The sequence below is a fragment of the Semicossyphus pulcher genome, unplaced genomic scaffold (genome assembly GCF_022749685.1).
Source record: "Semicossyphus pulcher isolate SPU_LCO1_2020_fin unplaced genomic scaffold, fSemPul1.0.p SCAF_16, whole genome shotgun sequence".
In the NCBI taxonomy this organism is placed as follows: Eukaryota; Metazoa; Chordata; class Actinopteri; order Labriformes; family Labridae; genus Semicossyphus; species Semicossyphus pulcher.
In genome coordinates, this window is record NW_027211670.1 from 5,275,640 (window position 1) to 5,291,381 (window position 15,742).

At 38.8% G+C, this 15,742-nt stretch overlaps 1 protein-coding gene across 1 annotated transcript in view; it reads right to left on the minus strand.

Annotated features, from left to right (window-relative positions):
• The window catches only part of ipmkb (inositol polyphosphate multikinase b), a 29,678-nt gene extending 18,462 nt beyond the window's left edge, over window positions 1-11,216 (minus strand). The window contains exon 1 of the mRNA XM_069664309.1: window positions 10,900-11,216. Within this exon, the coding sequence (XP_069520410.1) occupies window positions 10,900-11,137 (238 nt within the window). The 5' untranslated portion in view covers window positions 11,138-11,216. The remainder of the gene's footprint in view (window positions 1-10,899) is intronic.
• Window positions 11,217-15,742: the final 4,526 nt, after the last annotated feature.

Sequence of the window (15,742 nt, forward strand, 5' to 3'; positions counted from 1 at the left end):
GCTGGAAATTAGGACAAAATTTTGCAAAGTCAAGCATTGTTACGATTTAAGTTCCTTAAGCAGGGAAGAATCAGTAGCAGTTTATGAAAGGCTTTAACCCTTTAAGGAGAAATCACACACTAATCAATAATGCCACTGTAGGCGCTGTTTTTCTGTTGCAGATGAATCTTTAAAACACCCTTATGATGAGCCCATAAAAAAAGCATATCTGAAAAACTAAAAATATACGAAGGTCAAATAACTAATAGAGTGTTGAAAAATATTAAGTTCTGTCTTAGGTTAGGATCAATGTTTTGAACGTTAATTCAGCACAATTTTATGAAAAATGTTTCTATATTTTTAATACCTGACATAATTTTTTTGCTTTATTGGATTACATAACCTCTTATTTTAGGCCTTACAGATTCTAGTAACATGAAGCATTTGAAGACTTTCCAAGAAATTACACAACAATAAACAAAAACACAAATTTAGACACTGGCGGACCATTTTTACTGCAGAGCTGTGCAGCTTAATAAAAATAACAGGATGAAATACTGTAGGTCTCATGAGCTGTCGATGAGGAACTGTCATTACACAGCCTCGCAAACAGAACTGTGTTTATTCAATTGCAGATTAAATGATACTGACAATAAGCATTAGTTAAAGGCCTTGTCTACATGCTGCCTCACCATTAGCTATGGACTCAGGCAGAGACGTAGAGGAAGGAAAGATGTTTAGGGAAACATAATGACAATTAAAGCTGCTGTGCTGAAGTGAGTCTGAGCAGTTTGAGAGTGAATGAAAAAGAGGATGAAGAGGATGAAAATGAAAAAAGGAGGATAGGACACATGCCAATTACAGGAGGGTCCCTCAGCAGATGTGGCTCTTATTTGCGCAGCACAATTGCCGAGTAGGTTTAAGTTCTCTTCATTCTTCATTACCCGGTCCTGAACTCACAAACTTCGCCACCAAAGACACAAAGGGACATAAGAGCGTCTAAGCACCGACTTAGAAATCTGTTTATTGGGGGTTCATACCGCAGTAGTTAACACAGATTGTAGCCAATGTGCGATACAGTGGAACTTCCATTTGACAGATAGACGGGCAATCTGCAGCTGAAATGCAACGCCGGTAATTAGGAGTGGGACAAAATGTCGATATTGGAATATATCGTTGTCCCAACTGGTCACAATTATCGTATCACTGAGATTGAACATTGCAATTTATCAATATTCGCAGAATCGCTGTATCGTGATATTATCATTATTGTGGGCCACGTATCGCGAGTTACCCTGCGATTCCCACCACTACCGCTAATGTTTTTTATTTTCCATCCACAAAACCCCGGCGCTGAGCCGAGCCTGACCTAGCTAACAGGTCATCAAACTAAGCAGTGGTCAGACTATAGTAGTTGGAAGCAGTAAACTTAATCCTGCATGCATATCCCGATGATGTTTTGGACCCAGACACAACAGTGTTTGGTTTTCCCACACTTCTCCTTGGACAAATATTGATATGTTGTTTTTAATCAGTGGTAATAAACACTTGTGCAGCTAACACACCATAAGACAGGGTGTGATAACAGCTGTTTGTGCATGGAAAGGCAGAATCCAGATAGTGAAAAGTATTCAATTATCAAGACAAAACTTGCTTGCTTGCTCGATAAGTGACAACCAGATGTTTAAGGATGCACAGGTTGTCAACTAATGCAACCCATAGGTTAAAAGTTCACGAATACAGTCTTTTATTTGAGCATTGCAGTAGTGAGTAATAATTAATTACAACTAATTTCTTCTGATTGTTTGTGTATCTTATTTGCTTTGGCATCAAGGTCAATTCAGAGGTGGGACATAAATGTCCCTCCCTGTGCCGAGCCTGTTTCCAGTGTCAACAGAAAGATGCAATGAGGAAAAGATAAGTGTCCTGTTACATCATCACATGCTGACCACAGCCGAGTGCAGATGGAAAGGATTAGTCTGCTCTTTGGCTGATCTCTAGATTCTTCTAAGAACACACAGATGTTGAAACACACACACATGCAAACACTAAACAATATAATCTACATACGAAAGTAAATGAAAACATAGACAGTAAAGCAGGATTGATTTTGAAACAGATACTGATAATTGTAGGGAAGAGAAACGCACCACCGATTATCGATAAGGATGCCGATACAGTGAGAGTTTCTGCTGTAATTAAAATACATCTTTGTACGGGGTTCATGCACTGACGCAAAGTCTTAAAGATTGTTAACCAATTCTAGTGCAGACCACTGTCTGCTTAGCTGTAATCTCTATTTACAGATTCTACATAGAAATGTGGAATCTGTAGGCAGGGGCATGGATTTCCAGAAGGGCAAGTGTTCTGTTTGAACTACGCTTGTAGTCCGAGTAATATTGACCAATCACATATCAGCAGGCTGCGCCGTATGCAGGAAAAACAGTCTGCAAGGACAGCAAAAGCAGGCGGAAGGTAATCTGCTGTAATGCTATCCCGGCTCCCATCAGCTTCATCTGACAATGATTTAGCTTATTAATCTCTATAAACAGACGTCTGCATGCGAACAGCTAAAAATCTGTTCTAGATCTTAAATTTAACTTGAGATAAATTTCCTGGACGCTGTGTCACGAAGGCCGTTCAGATTTCCCAACTGCCCCGAATGCATCAGATTGATCTGACCTCCGTTCAACAAACGAGCATTTTAAACGTTTTCTTCTCCTCTTGAGGACGGACCTGACAAAGCTTCACTTTTTACTTCTTACAAATCTGCATCATGATGTTGAAATTTCAGCAAAGGTAAGACCCGTTAATAACAAGTAAATCACAAGAAAACAGTTTCTCTTTCTGTAACAATGCAGCACGCGGAAAAAGAAGTCTTGACGGGAAGTCGCTTACCGCCCGGGACATTCACCGGTTTCCCCAGGGGCTATATCATCTCAGACTATAGCCAATGGGATCCGAGATTGGCTCAGCTGTGATGCTCAGCTACATGTGCTGCATACAGAGCTGAAAGTGTCGTAAACTATGGAGTGCACCATTTCTAAATCACCACAAGCATTATATGTACTGTAAAAAAGTTGTAATATTGGGGTCTATTGAAAACATACACACATAGATCTGTGATCGGCCCATATCAGCGATGTCATTGGTTAAACAACATCTTGGTCGGGCTCTTCTACACAAAGGAAGCACATCAGCAAAGCAGCATTGGCAGCTTAAGTGCTTCGTCTGTGTCTGTACAGGATGCACTTAGACTCAGGTTTAATATGAGAATTCCCATTTTGGCAGAGCTCCCTTTTAAGCTATTTTTTACACTATCGATATAAGGCTTATTAATTCAGAGAGCAATATTCAAGAACAACTTAATTAAAGATCCCTTTTTACAGTCTACTAGAACATTTTACAGTCTACTGGACCGCAAGCCTATGAGCATTGAGCTTAAAGTGTAACGTCCTGCTAAACCACTTCAATGTGGGTAAAATGGCGTGTTTTTTTTCGAGCAGAACAGAGGCTGCTCGCGCCCAATACATCCTGGGACATGAAGGCACTGCTGGGAGCAGCAGAACTCAGTTTCTCTGTCAGCACAGCCAGAAATGAGGAATTTATTTATTGCAACAAAATACTTTTAGGCATATATAATATGGTGAACTTGTTAGGAAACATTTGCCTATTTTAGCAACTGGTAGTAACACAGCAACACTATGATTAATGTGGGGCAATGGTCATGATCTCAAGTTGCTAAGTGCTCCACTTTGTTCAGCAGATACTCTCTCAACATGTCTGTCTGCTGTGTCTGTCTGTACAGTTACTTTTGCACAGCTATGAGTGTTGCTGAGAGTAAACCAGAACTGTAAAGTTGTGGTCTCAACAGTTGAACCTCAAGGTGAGCTGCAAAACGTTTCTGTGGATTCAAACAGTTAAGGTGAGAGTTGTGAATCAACAGAAACTTAACCAGTGAGACATTCAGTGAATCATTAAACATCCTGTTCGCTCTTACAGTCTGCTGGAGTCTCTCAGTCAATGAAAATATCAGCTCACCAACAGCGTGCCAGTTTATCAGGCTGCAGGGTACATGTGTGTCACTTGGGTAACACACACAAACACACACACAGTCAGCTTATCTGATGAGACACTTCTGACTGATGAAATGATGGTGTGAAAGAGCGACAGAATGGAGGTCACTGAAAAAGGGGAAGATATGAAAAACCCACATGTCTTGTAGAGATAGACCAATATGGTTTTTTCAGGGCCGATACCGATACTGATTATTAGTAGTCAAGGAGGCTGATAACCGATATTTGAAGCCGATATTCATTTGCAGTAAAAGTGAAAATATTGGCGTCAAAATTTTGAATAATACAAACTCCAACACTTAACTTTGTTTAAATGCCTTTAAGCATGTGCATCAGAGCCAAAATAACCCAGTTCTAAATTGATCTCTTATCGGCCGTCGGATTAAAAAAATGAATTAATTAATTAATTAATAATAAAAAAAAAAAATTGAAAAAAAAAAAAAAAAGGCCGATGCCGATATGCGTCAAAATGCCAAATATCGGCCCGATAATCGGTCTATCCCTAATGTCTTAATTATCATGAGACATTAAAATAGCATTAATGGTAAATAGTTAAATTTAATTGTAAACAGATGTTCACGTTTGCTGATCAAATTGGTTAAATCATCTATTTGTCTCAAGATAAGTCTGTTTGACTTTCGTACTTTTGACCATCTTTCTACAGATATCGACAACTCTCTACCAGAGTGAGACCATAGACTGAGAGGATGTGGCCAAGGTGACGACTTTGGTTTGACATTTTGGCCCTCTACGTCATTTCTTTTACCAGTTGTCACCATATTTGCACGAGATGGTGGAGCAGGTGTTAGCAAACGCTGTTATCAGGTAACGCTAGGCCTAGCTTGGAGCTGCCTCCATAATTCATGAAATTAAAAAGTGAGGCCACGCACTAAAGCAGACCCTGCTTTGTCATCTACATGACTCTGAATGGGACGATTATGTATGAATCAAAATCATGATACATTCAAGAAGAAGAAGACCTAACAATAGCGGTTGACACCATAGACTTATTAGGATAATGTTTACTGACGTTCTCAGTTTTTAAAATGTGGCAATATTAAACTTTTTTTTAACACTTGATGCTGAAAAGAAAGCTTAGGGTGATTTAAAAAAAAAAATAGTCATGACAGTTTGTCCAGCATAGAGCAGTTCATAATTTGCAACACTCTCAGTGCTGTCTGCAGCAGCACAGCTGAGCAGACGGTGGTCCACACAAGAATTGGTTGACTCTTTAGTAAAGTAAATTGTTTATAGCCTTTTAAGTACATTTACAGTCATATTGGTATAAAATCCACCTAAGATTTACTTTCATTCAAGCTCAAAACTTATCTACAGGGGCAACGGTTAAGCTCAGTTGATAGAGCTGGCGCTCCCTATACAGAGGCCATACAGCACACCTCAATACAACAGCTGTAGGTTCAACTCCCACCCTCTTCCCTTTGCTGCATGTTATCCCCCACTGTCTTCCCAATATTCCGTGTCTCTCTTCAGCCGTCCATCAATAAAGGCAAAATAAAAGCAATCTAAAAAAATTACCTACACTGGCCGTCATGTCTGTGATCTGTGAATTAGTCTGAAAAGTCCCATTACGGTCGGGCTCAATTAGTCTCTGTAAAAGACTGTGAGTGTTGCTGTGTTTGCAGACATGGGAGTTGTTTCCAGTAGATATTTCAGCTTTCATAAGTACAATATTATCCTAACTTATAAATACACTGCTCTGGTACACTATGACACATATTAAAGGAAAGAGTTGTATAGTATCAGAAAACCACGCACCTCAAGTTTACTGGAGGACAGTGTTAATATTTACCTGCCTCCAACCAGAGGCAATCATTGTGTGGTTTTACAAGAACATTCCAACAACTGCGGTAAATGTATTTTTGTTTTAGCAGCTTCATTCTGAAAGTATTGGTACTGAGTCTCCACCTTGTATCACTCACAAACCATCCAGTGGTGGTTTAGACAGAAATGTCTGACAGTCATTTTGAAAATAGCTTTTTAGGTAAAACGCTTATAAAGTTCTGCCCCGCCTTTAACGTGGAGAATCAACAGGGAGCAGCTGACAGGTGAGGTCTGCTGAGAAACACAGCCGGACTTTAACCTGCTCCTTTCTGTCTTGTAGACACAAACACACACATATCAACAGCAGACAAATGGATATATTTGCAAACAGGTTTCCTTGACAGTGCTAACACAACCTGTGGGCCCTCTCTGGCTTGTTAAACAAGTTTTCTGAAACTGACAAGGGTTGCCCAGGAATATATAACAATAATAAAACTTTGTTACTAAAAAACGTGCTGAAAATGTACATTTTATTTTTAATTTATTTTTAATGTAATTGGATTGACACCTAAACTGTAACATGATTTGGAGGTAGTTTCACATCGTAGAGAACATCTTTCAGTCCTGTGCTTTTATCTCCATCACACAAGCGCACACACAATACAATAAAGGCAAACTGCCAAAAAAAATCTTTGTGAAAAAAAAACGGTTCAATATTGCCATTATTATATGACCTGCAATTATTAAATATAAAATTGTACATATCATCAATGAAGTTGAATACTTTTACTGTTTTTGGCATGTTGCAAACAGTACTTGTGTTTGTGTCTCTCTAATTCATAGGTTTTTCCAAAGAAGTCTGTATTTTACTAGAATTTACCATCTTTATCCCTCAAATATGATATCAAAGCTCAGCAAAACAATTGTTTCCTACTGTTACTATTAATAGGCTACCACAAAGTAACCAGTAAGCCTGTTAAAAGATGAAAAATGTTCTTGTCTGCATGCTGTCGTGAGAGCCTTTGAGATTTCACTCCTCTGGTGGATTTTTAGCTTCTTTCTGTGAATGCATCTCTCCGCTGTCTAGTGAGAAGAGCCTCCTGAATTGCTGTCAGTACATGCCAATACATCCATAATGCTCAACCAGAAAAAGGAGCAGAAAACAGGACCATTTTTACTGTCCAAATTATGGACATGGTTGACTTGCATAGGATAAAGATCGCAGATTACCTCCACAATTACAATAATTAGTAGAGGTCCCAGAGTAATTCTATTCCTGTCCAAATAGTGCTTTAGTTGAATTCACACCTTAGCCAAAACTACAGCTGAGTTTGCCCCTTTGAATGTATGTTCCTTAATAATCTCACTGTCAGTGTTAGTCAGGCTGCAGCCACAGCCTCTGCAAAATAATAAGATACAAGAGAAAAAAATCACTTTCATCTTTTCACATCTTTTCATATCATTTCAATTTTTTGTATATAATTATGGAGAGCATCTATAAGAGTATTGATGAGTATCTGTAAGCAGTATTAGTATCGATATCAGTATTGATCTAATCCTGACAGTCACATTACCTAAGGAAATAAAGTATGTGTTTACAAACAACTTGAGTTTTCTAATTAAAGTTATAATCTCGTAGATCGCAGTTTCGTTCTCTGTGGCTGCACCTATAGTGATAAATGGTAATTGCCAGAGCAGACTTCCCAGACAGTGTTGCATGTGTGACGTCCACGGTTGGCTCCGGTTGTAACTCTTGATTTGCCTTCATCTGAGTGTCAAATTTGTTTCTTTTTCTTTGGATTCTCACTTATTTTTGAAGTTGTATCTGTAGTCATCGATCTTTTCTTTGTTTGTTCAGCCATAGTAGATTACTGTTTACTTGCAAACCTTGCTGGAAAAACCAGAAAAGCAGCTGCTTAGCTCCGCCTACCCTCTCTGGCAGACCAACCACTGCTGGGTGATGGAAAACTAACTGGGCGCCGCTTGTAATTTTTTCTGCAAATGTCGCCACAGACACCCAGCCTATAATACTTCAAATGCAAAGGCTTTCATCAGCGGGCCATAGGCTGAATCACCATTGTATTACCTCATTCGGTGATAGGTAGTGACTTAACAGACATTTATTTAAAGGAAAATCTTCAAGATTATATCTTTAATAATCTTATTGTCAATGTTAGTCAGACAGCAGCTACAACTTCTGCAAAATAATAAAATACCAGACAAAAAAATCACTAATATTTCTTCACATCTTTTCATATCATTTCTATTTTTGTATATAATTATTGAAAGCATCGATGACAGTAAAAGTATCGATATCAGTTTTGATATAATCCTGACAATCCCTAAATTGACTAAGGAAATAAAGTATGTGTTTACAAAGAACTTGAGTTTTTGATTTAAATAAGTAATTTATTTACATCCTGTTACTGTCTTTATTTACTAAAGTGTCACAGTTAAGGAAGGCTGTGTTAAGTTGAGTCAAACTGCATCATTTTATATTGTTTTTACATTTAAAGTTTATATTTTGGCGACCAAATTGGGGCTTATTTGCGTGGGGCCTTTGGTTAGAAGTGTTCATGTCTACCTATGCTCTGACTATCCTTGACAGTAAACGGCCGGTGAAACCTCCACACTTGGTTTCAGTTGTTGATTGCCCACACTTCAACATCACCAGCGTACATTCAAACAAAGACCTATAGTGCAGAAGCAGCCTGAGGGCCGGGGGAAACAGGGCCGTGGGAGGAGGAGCGAGCAGGATCATTCTCAGTCAGCAGCAGTACGAGCTGAACAGGATTCCAGAGCTTGTTCTACCACTGCTGTGGAGTCTGAATACTGTGTCAATACACATTGTCCTCTGCCTGTTCGTTTGAACCTATGTAGCCTGTGTTAATAATTGTTCACTATGATTGTTCACTACCAAGCCCAAGGAAAGACCAAGATAAGATCCTTCCCCACCACTGTCAAACATAGTGTATCACTGCTTCACTGAATGCTTATTTCTTCATCTATGATTTGCATATTTTCCTTAAAAGTGACTCATGTTAAATTGATTATAAAGGAGATGCTGATTAACTTCCTTGTGAGCGTGTGATTGATTAACTTATTAGAAAAGTGATACGTTGTTGCCTCATATTTCTGTGTTCCTGGTGCCTTGTTATAGGAAAATCAAATAGCACTGACTGACAGGAGCGAACCTGATGTATTATTTTACAGTCTCTGGTGTGACAAATAGCTTAAGGAATGATTCATTAGTAGAAACGGTCTCTGAAGCTCATAAATCATATAATGACAGACAGAAAAAAACAGTAAACGAAAGAAGCGTCCTGTAATGCAATACTGCCAGGCGATAGTTACAGTGTGTACTTAGGAAAATTCTCTAATTACAATTTTTAAATGTGAATATTTTCTGATTTCCCTCCTCCTCTGTGACAATAAACAGAATCTTGAACAAAACAAGACATTTGAGGAGTCATTTTGGGCTTTGGGTAACCAAAAATGAATGTTATTCAAGGATTTTGCACGTCTTAATCACCAGGTTAGTCTGTTTTTCAGAAGGACACGTTTGCAGATAATTTTGGTTCTAGTACACAGTTCTCTAGTACACCTTGTAAACAACAAACCATAAGGAATCCTAACCTAAAACCTGAGCTCACATCATAAAATCAAACTGCCTTTTTCAGAGTTTTACCAGTTTTAATGATCAACGTTAAAAGACATAATCTCGAAGTTCTCAGTTTTTCTATTTGGGTATAATAAGAAATTGCGGGCGCATACGTCCCACATGACCAGACTGAGCGTCAAATTTGTTTCTTTTTCTTTGGATTCTCACTTATTTTGGAAGTTGTATCTGTAGTCATCGATCTTTTCTTTGTTTGTTCAGCCATAGTAGATTACTGTTTACTTGCAAAACTTGCTGGAAAAACCGGAAAAGCAGCTGCTTAGCTCCGCCTACCCTCTCTGGCAGACCAATCACTGCTGGGTGATGGAAAATGCGTCACTAACTGGGCACCGCTTGTAAGTTTTTCTGCGAATGTCGCACCGGACACCCAGTCCATAAAAATACTATATACTGCAAATGCAAAGGCTTTCATCAGTGAGCCATAGGCTAAACCCCTAGGCAGCATCATCTGAGGTCAAACAGGAGCACTTCAGCCAATCACTTCGGTGGATGGGCAGGTTTGTCCTGGCAGAATCATGGCTGCCTGCATGCTGTCCACTCTGTCTTTTCCAAAACATAAAGATACATTTTCCAGGATGTTTATCAAGATGACTGACTGATCACTTAGCAGGTACCGTAACTAACACCAGCTGCTGACTGTATCCTGCACAATCAAATCAGCTAAACACCTCGGCTGATAATACACAATGGGAGCTTTGATAATGTCAGGCGTCCTGTATGCATGAAGACTAAAGAGAGACCATGGAACCGGGACAAAAATCACCATGCCAAACTTCTATTACAAAATCTAGCCTACCTATTTTATTGACAGCTCGTTTAGGCTACCTGGTTCGGCAGCTAGGCTGTTTTCAACTTTGCTTAGGGATGCACCGTACAGCAGAGGGAAAAAAACACTTAATAAGACCACATCTTTTACTTTTGTGGTAATTGTTCCTCCCACTAGCTTTTTCCAATAATACGCCATGGGTGGCAGACGTTAGCAGTGTGAAGAAAGTGCTGTTTATATTCAAAACAAACTGCTTGGTGGGTTACATATAGTCCCAGACAATTCATATAATGTTCTCAGTCACATATAGCAGTGAAGAGCAATATTAAAATGACAGGTGTTAATCAAAATGTAAGTAAAGAGACTGACAGAGGTTGTAATTTCAAGATCAATTTTAAAGGATTTATAAGATAGTTATCTTTATGCATTTCATTGCTTCTAATTTTGAACAGAAATCTTAAAACCGTACCTGTTTGGATGTCTGCAATGCATATTAACTGGATATTGTCACCTTTTCGTTGTAGTGTGTGACAGTTGTATTTCTATGTTTGTGTTTTTACTGTTACAACGTTTATTAATCTGTTATAATTTAGGAAGAAAAAGAAAACTGTGCTTACCCACTTTATCCACTCCATACTTGTGACCTGCCACCTGATGTGACAGCGGGACGCAGCCGTTCAGGTGAGCCTGGCCTTGTGGCCCCAGCGGCCGCTGACCGCACTTCTCTTTCGCTGGGGGCCCGCTGGACATCCGCGGGGTCAGGTTGACCCCGACAGCGGCTGAACTAGGGGTCAACTCGAGTCTACCGATGGCTAGAGAGGACTCCATCATCACTTGACGCTGAGTTGTTGACATGTGTAAAAAATAAAAAATAAAGGGAAAACACAAAGTCTTTGTACAAGAAAAAAAATAAAAAGTCAACAATGTGACCGTATAGATTCACATACTTTTATTACGTAACTAAGCACAGAGTACAGCCCCGCACACAAATTGTTTGAGCGTGAGGTTGAGAAGCCTTCATGGAAATGATCCAGTCCAGACCAAACCAGCGCAGCAGCAGCAGCCTTGGTCGTGCTCACCGTTTTCGACCACCGACAGCAACCGCACTGAGAGATAGCAACACGGTCGTCACCCCTGCCGTGTCCCTTGGTGAAGCAGGGCTCCCGGAGCAGCGCTAATTCAATGATTTTCATATCTTGAACAGCAGCATAAATACATCCTGGCCACATCCCTCTCACAACCAGTGTCACTACCGCACGACTCGAGCACGACTTCCGCTCAGTTCTTTCACAATAAAACGAATGGAGACTGCTCGCTACTGCAGAGTTCAGCGATATTAATAGAGACGGAGACTCTCGCCGCTAATATCAAGTCTTCAGTCGAATCGTTCTAGGTTATGTTTTTTTTCAAATCCAAAATGTCATCATTAGAAAACAAACGAATATATTTAGCGCCTTTATTTTGAAGGCGAAATAACCCAGTTTCCTGTTTCATCTGTATCTGGGTTGAGTTAGCCTGACGCAGCTCCACTTCCTCACTTCAGAGAAGTAAATACTGATGTCTCTGAGTAATGGTGATGTTACGACCCACTCAGGACTGATATCCAAGTCCACTGAGTAATCACAGAAGCAGGCGAGGCGAACCGAGACCCGAAAGTCGCTAAATTGCACAAATATGCTATTCAGTCCAGGTTTTGATTTGTTACTTATCGATACATAAACTGCTAAGCAAGCCCCTTCCTCTCGTCACAGTTCAGACCACAGGGACCTCGCGTTTGCCCTACTATCACATTGAAGACGCAGTCCTAACGGTTAGAGATGAGCACATATACGATACACTGAGGTCCCATAATCCATGATATTAAAACAGGTCGGTAGTGTCCTGCTCAGCCATAATATCCAGGTCAGTGTAGGCGGCTGTCTCTCTACGTAACGAACAGCGCCCAAAGCCTCCCACTCGTTTGCGACAGTTGCCATGACTGTCGCAAAATGTACCTGAATATCTTTACGGCAGAACTCTTGCCTTGATTGATTTACTGTACATTTGCAGTCAGTTTATTGATTGCATTAAGAAAGAGATATTTAGAGATTTATCGTGCCCCTCTCTCTCATACATCTTTTTAGTTATTTCAGTCGTCAGGGTCCTGGATTAGTGAAGTGAATTTGTGATTGTGATTGAGAATTTGTGATTGAGAATTTGAGAATTATTATTAAAAAGCTGATATATCATATATCTGATGTATCAGCTTTTTAATAATAATTCTAATATTCTGTGTTTAAATTATTCTGAGAAGGAAAGATGGTCTGAATATGTTTGGTAAACCTACATTCTGAGCACATTATCTCATGAACCAACGATACTGTGTCGCCCCAAATGTGAAGATGACAAACTAGAAGTAAAAGATCTAAAGGTTAGGTTTAGGTTTATTACCAGCAGCAATATAATGTAAGTCTCTTGCTCTCACTGAAGAGAAAATGTTTTGACTGCAGATGATGTCTGTGTCAGGGATGTTGCAAATTATTTTAGGATTTAAAGACTGCACATTAAAGTTAAATGTCCTTCATGTCAAGCAAAGGTTCATTTAATAATATTACTATTGACTGTTCAGTACCACATGTGACCCAGGAAGGTCACATGTGGTGACTCAGGTGACTCAGAATACAAAATACAGCACAAGATAATCAATGTTATTGATCACACATTAGCTTTCGAGCTATAATATGTGAAAATGTACACTCTGATCTAAGGAAATTGAATGCAAAGGGGCTTTTATCGATGCTAGTAGATTCTTCTTCGTTTGACAAATCAAATGTCCACTGTTTTGGTAGCAAGATCAATAGCCACATTTTCAATGCAGGAACTTTCCCCAGGGACTAGGAATCTTTTAGGAACTCAGTGTGTTTCCATGTTGGGCTTTCTTTAACCCCCTAAAGTCCCTGCTAAATATAGTATTTTTCAAATGTATATGAGGCTGAATTAAACTTTTAGTTTCATGAAAAGTTCTGGGTACTTTTGGTGGAACCGTAACTCATGACAACCATAGACTCATTATCGCATGGGCTAATCCAATGGCGGGGGGGGCTTTGCCTTAAGGATGAATGCCTTGTTTTTATGTGTAAATGTTTGGAATTGGAATAGATGTAGCCTAATGATAGCCTAATTCGCAGTCAAAATAACATTTTGGAAATGGAGAAACTTATGCTACATGGGTTGGCAAAGTGCAAACTAAAAAAAGACATGCTAAAAATGTTGCTTTAGTACATCAAATAATCTCAGTTTTTACATTTTTCAACAAAAAGCAAGTGGAAGGTGATTGCGACAGTTTTAGCAGGGGGGTGGTGATAAAGCACTGGATGCTAATTTGGCCCTTGTTGTGGGTTGCCCCTTGCTAATGTGCGACCAAATTTTTGTGCTTGGTGAGGGTACATGCATTGCACGTGAACAAGGCTTATCTGGCCTCAAATGGTGGCGAAATCCCGTTAGGAATACCAACAGGTATTGTGCAGCTGAGGGATCCTAATTAACAATGGGCTCACCGAAAAAGACGTTGTTTACGCTTCTTTTCCAGTGGTCTTTGGGATCATCCACACCAAATTAAACAGGATATAGGCTCTATTCCAATCAATAAGATTTACTGTAAAAAAAAACAACAAAAAAACAGTTCTAGTTTCATAGTGTTATATGCACTTAAAGGTGCTTAAAATTATCTGAGGGTCTGACATCAAGTAACCACGCCAGGGTAAATTTCCAGATGAGTCAGCGTCCCTAATGGCGCCGACAATTACACTTATCTGTTTGGAAGTTTGTGCTATCACTCCCATAAAGTCCCATAAACACAAATTGTGGGATTGGGAAACAGATTGCAGCTTTGTTTACAGTAAAATTAAGTGTTGTTATCTTGCTCATAACAACATAATTATAGAGTGTATGCTGTAGGCCAAAATCTGATTTACATAATGTATAAACTGTAGTAGAACTATCTGATTGGTCACAAGATTAGCTTGTATTATATAAGGAGAGTGTATCACCATATATTATATTATCAAGATGGAGAAATGTATTTTTAAAATAGTCCTGGAGGTTTGTAACTAAGAAGTAAGAAGAAATAAAAGTTTGCCATGTGGTGAATCAGGTAAAATGTCTTTCCTTACAATTCTTTATAGGCTAAAACGTTTTTTGACTGGCATTCACTGAATGAGGAGGTTTATAGAACTGATTTTCAGTTGAGCCAGAGGAAACACTGATATGACTCTAGACACAGTCAATTCACACTCACACCTATTAGCAATTTAGAGGATTATTGGGAAAATAATTTACTAACTTCCTTCAATTTTGTGTCACCAACAATAATGCAAAACAGTAGCAGAGGAACTGAATCAGGCCTGAATTAACAGTAAGTATGCAATATGTAATGGTCACAACCACAGTGCATATTCCACACAAAATGCAGATTTAGTTGGCTCCAGAAAAAAAACGATTTACCTTTTCCCAACTTTATACATTTAAAAGTTTTAAATTTGCCATCAAACCCCTCTAAATATTCCCCCTAAAATGAACCAACAACATCCTACCATCTCCCAATTTGGTTGGTCACCACAAAGGAAAACTTTGAACCAAAGATAGACTATATATTGGCAGGTATAAGATCGATTGCAACCTTCCCTTTGGACTCACCATTGCACTGCACTTTTACACTCCAATGTCTTGACTATTCAGAAGTACAAGAAAGCTCCTAAATTTAGCTTCGAGATCCAAAACAACTGCTCACTGCTCTGCTTTTAGAACCGAACACAAGTTATATGTGCACATAATAAAAGCAATCTGATCACAGGACACCTCTGCAATAGCTGATACTCAACTTAAGTCTTATCCTCTGTAGTGTCTGTGTACCTGTTTATGTTTTGTAGCTGTCTTGTTTCCTGATGATTGTTTATCATATAGTGCTCTGTCTTTAATGTGTTGCAGAACAGGAACCTGCTTTAAATAATTTCCTAAATAAATAAATAATGAAATGAAATAAATACAATGATACCAGTGTACCTTTTGTATGTAATAATAATTAGATAGAATAAATGCTGCTGTATAACAACTAAGGTGATGTTCTCAAAATCCACACCATGCTACATTACCCATTTTTACCCAGTTACATCATTTTTTAAGGGGAAACAACGTGTTCTTTATTTGTGATTTTCAGTATAATTTTATACATATTTACATAAAAATAAAAAGGTATATAGTACATAACCGTCCAATAGGTCTCAAACGAGTCAGAAACCGAGTTACAGAGTAATTGTAATAACTAAACCAGTCAGAGTAATTATCGTTTTGACATTTTCATTAGTTTTTATTTTTATTCTTTCTTTTTGGTTTTTGATTTCAGTTTAGTTTTAGTTAGTTTTTCTGAGTTCATAAGTAGTTCCATTTTTATTTTGAGGAATTGACCAGTTTTAGTTTAGTTTT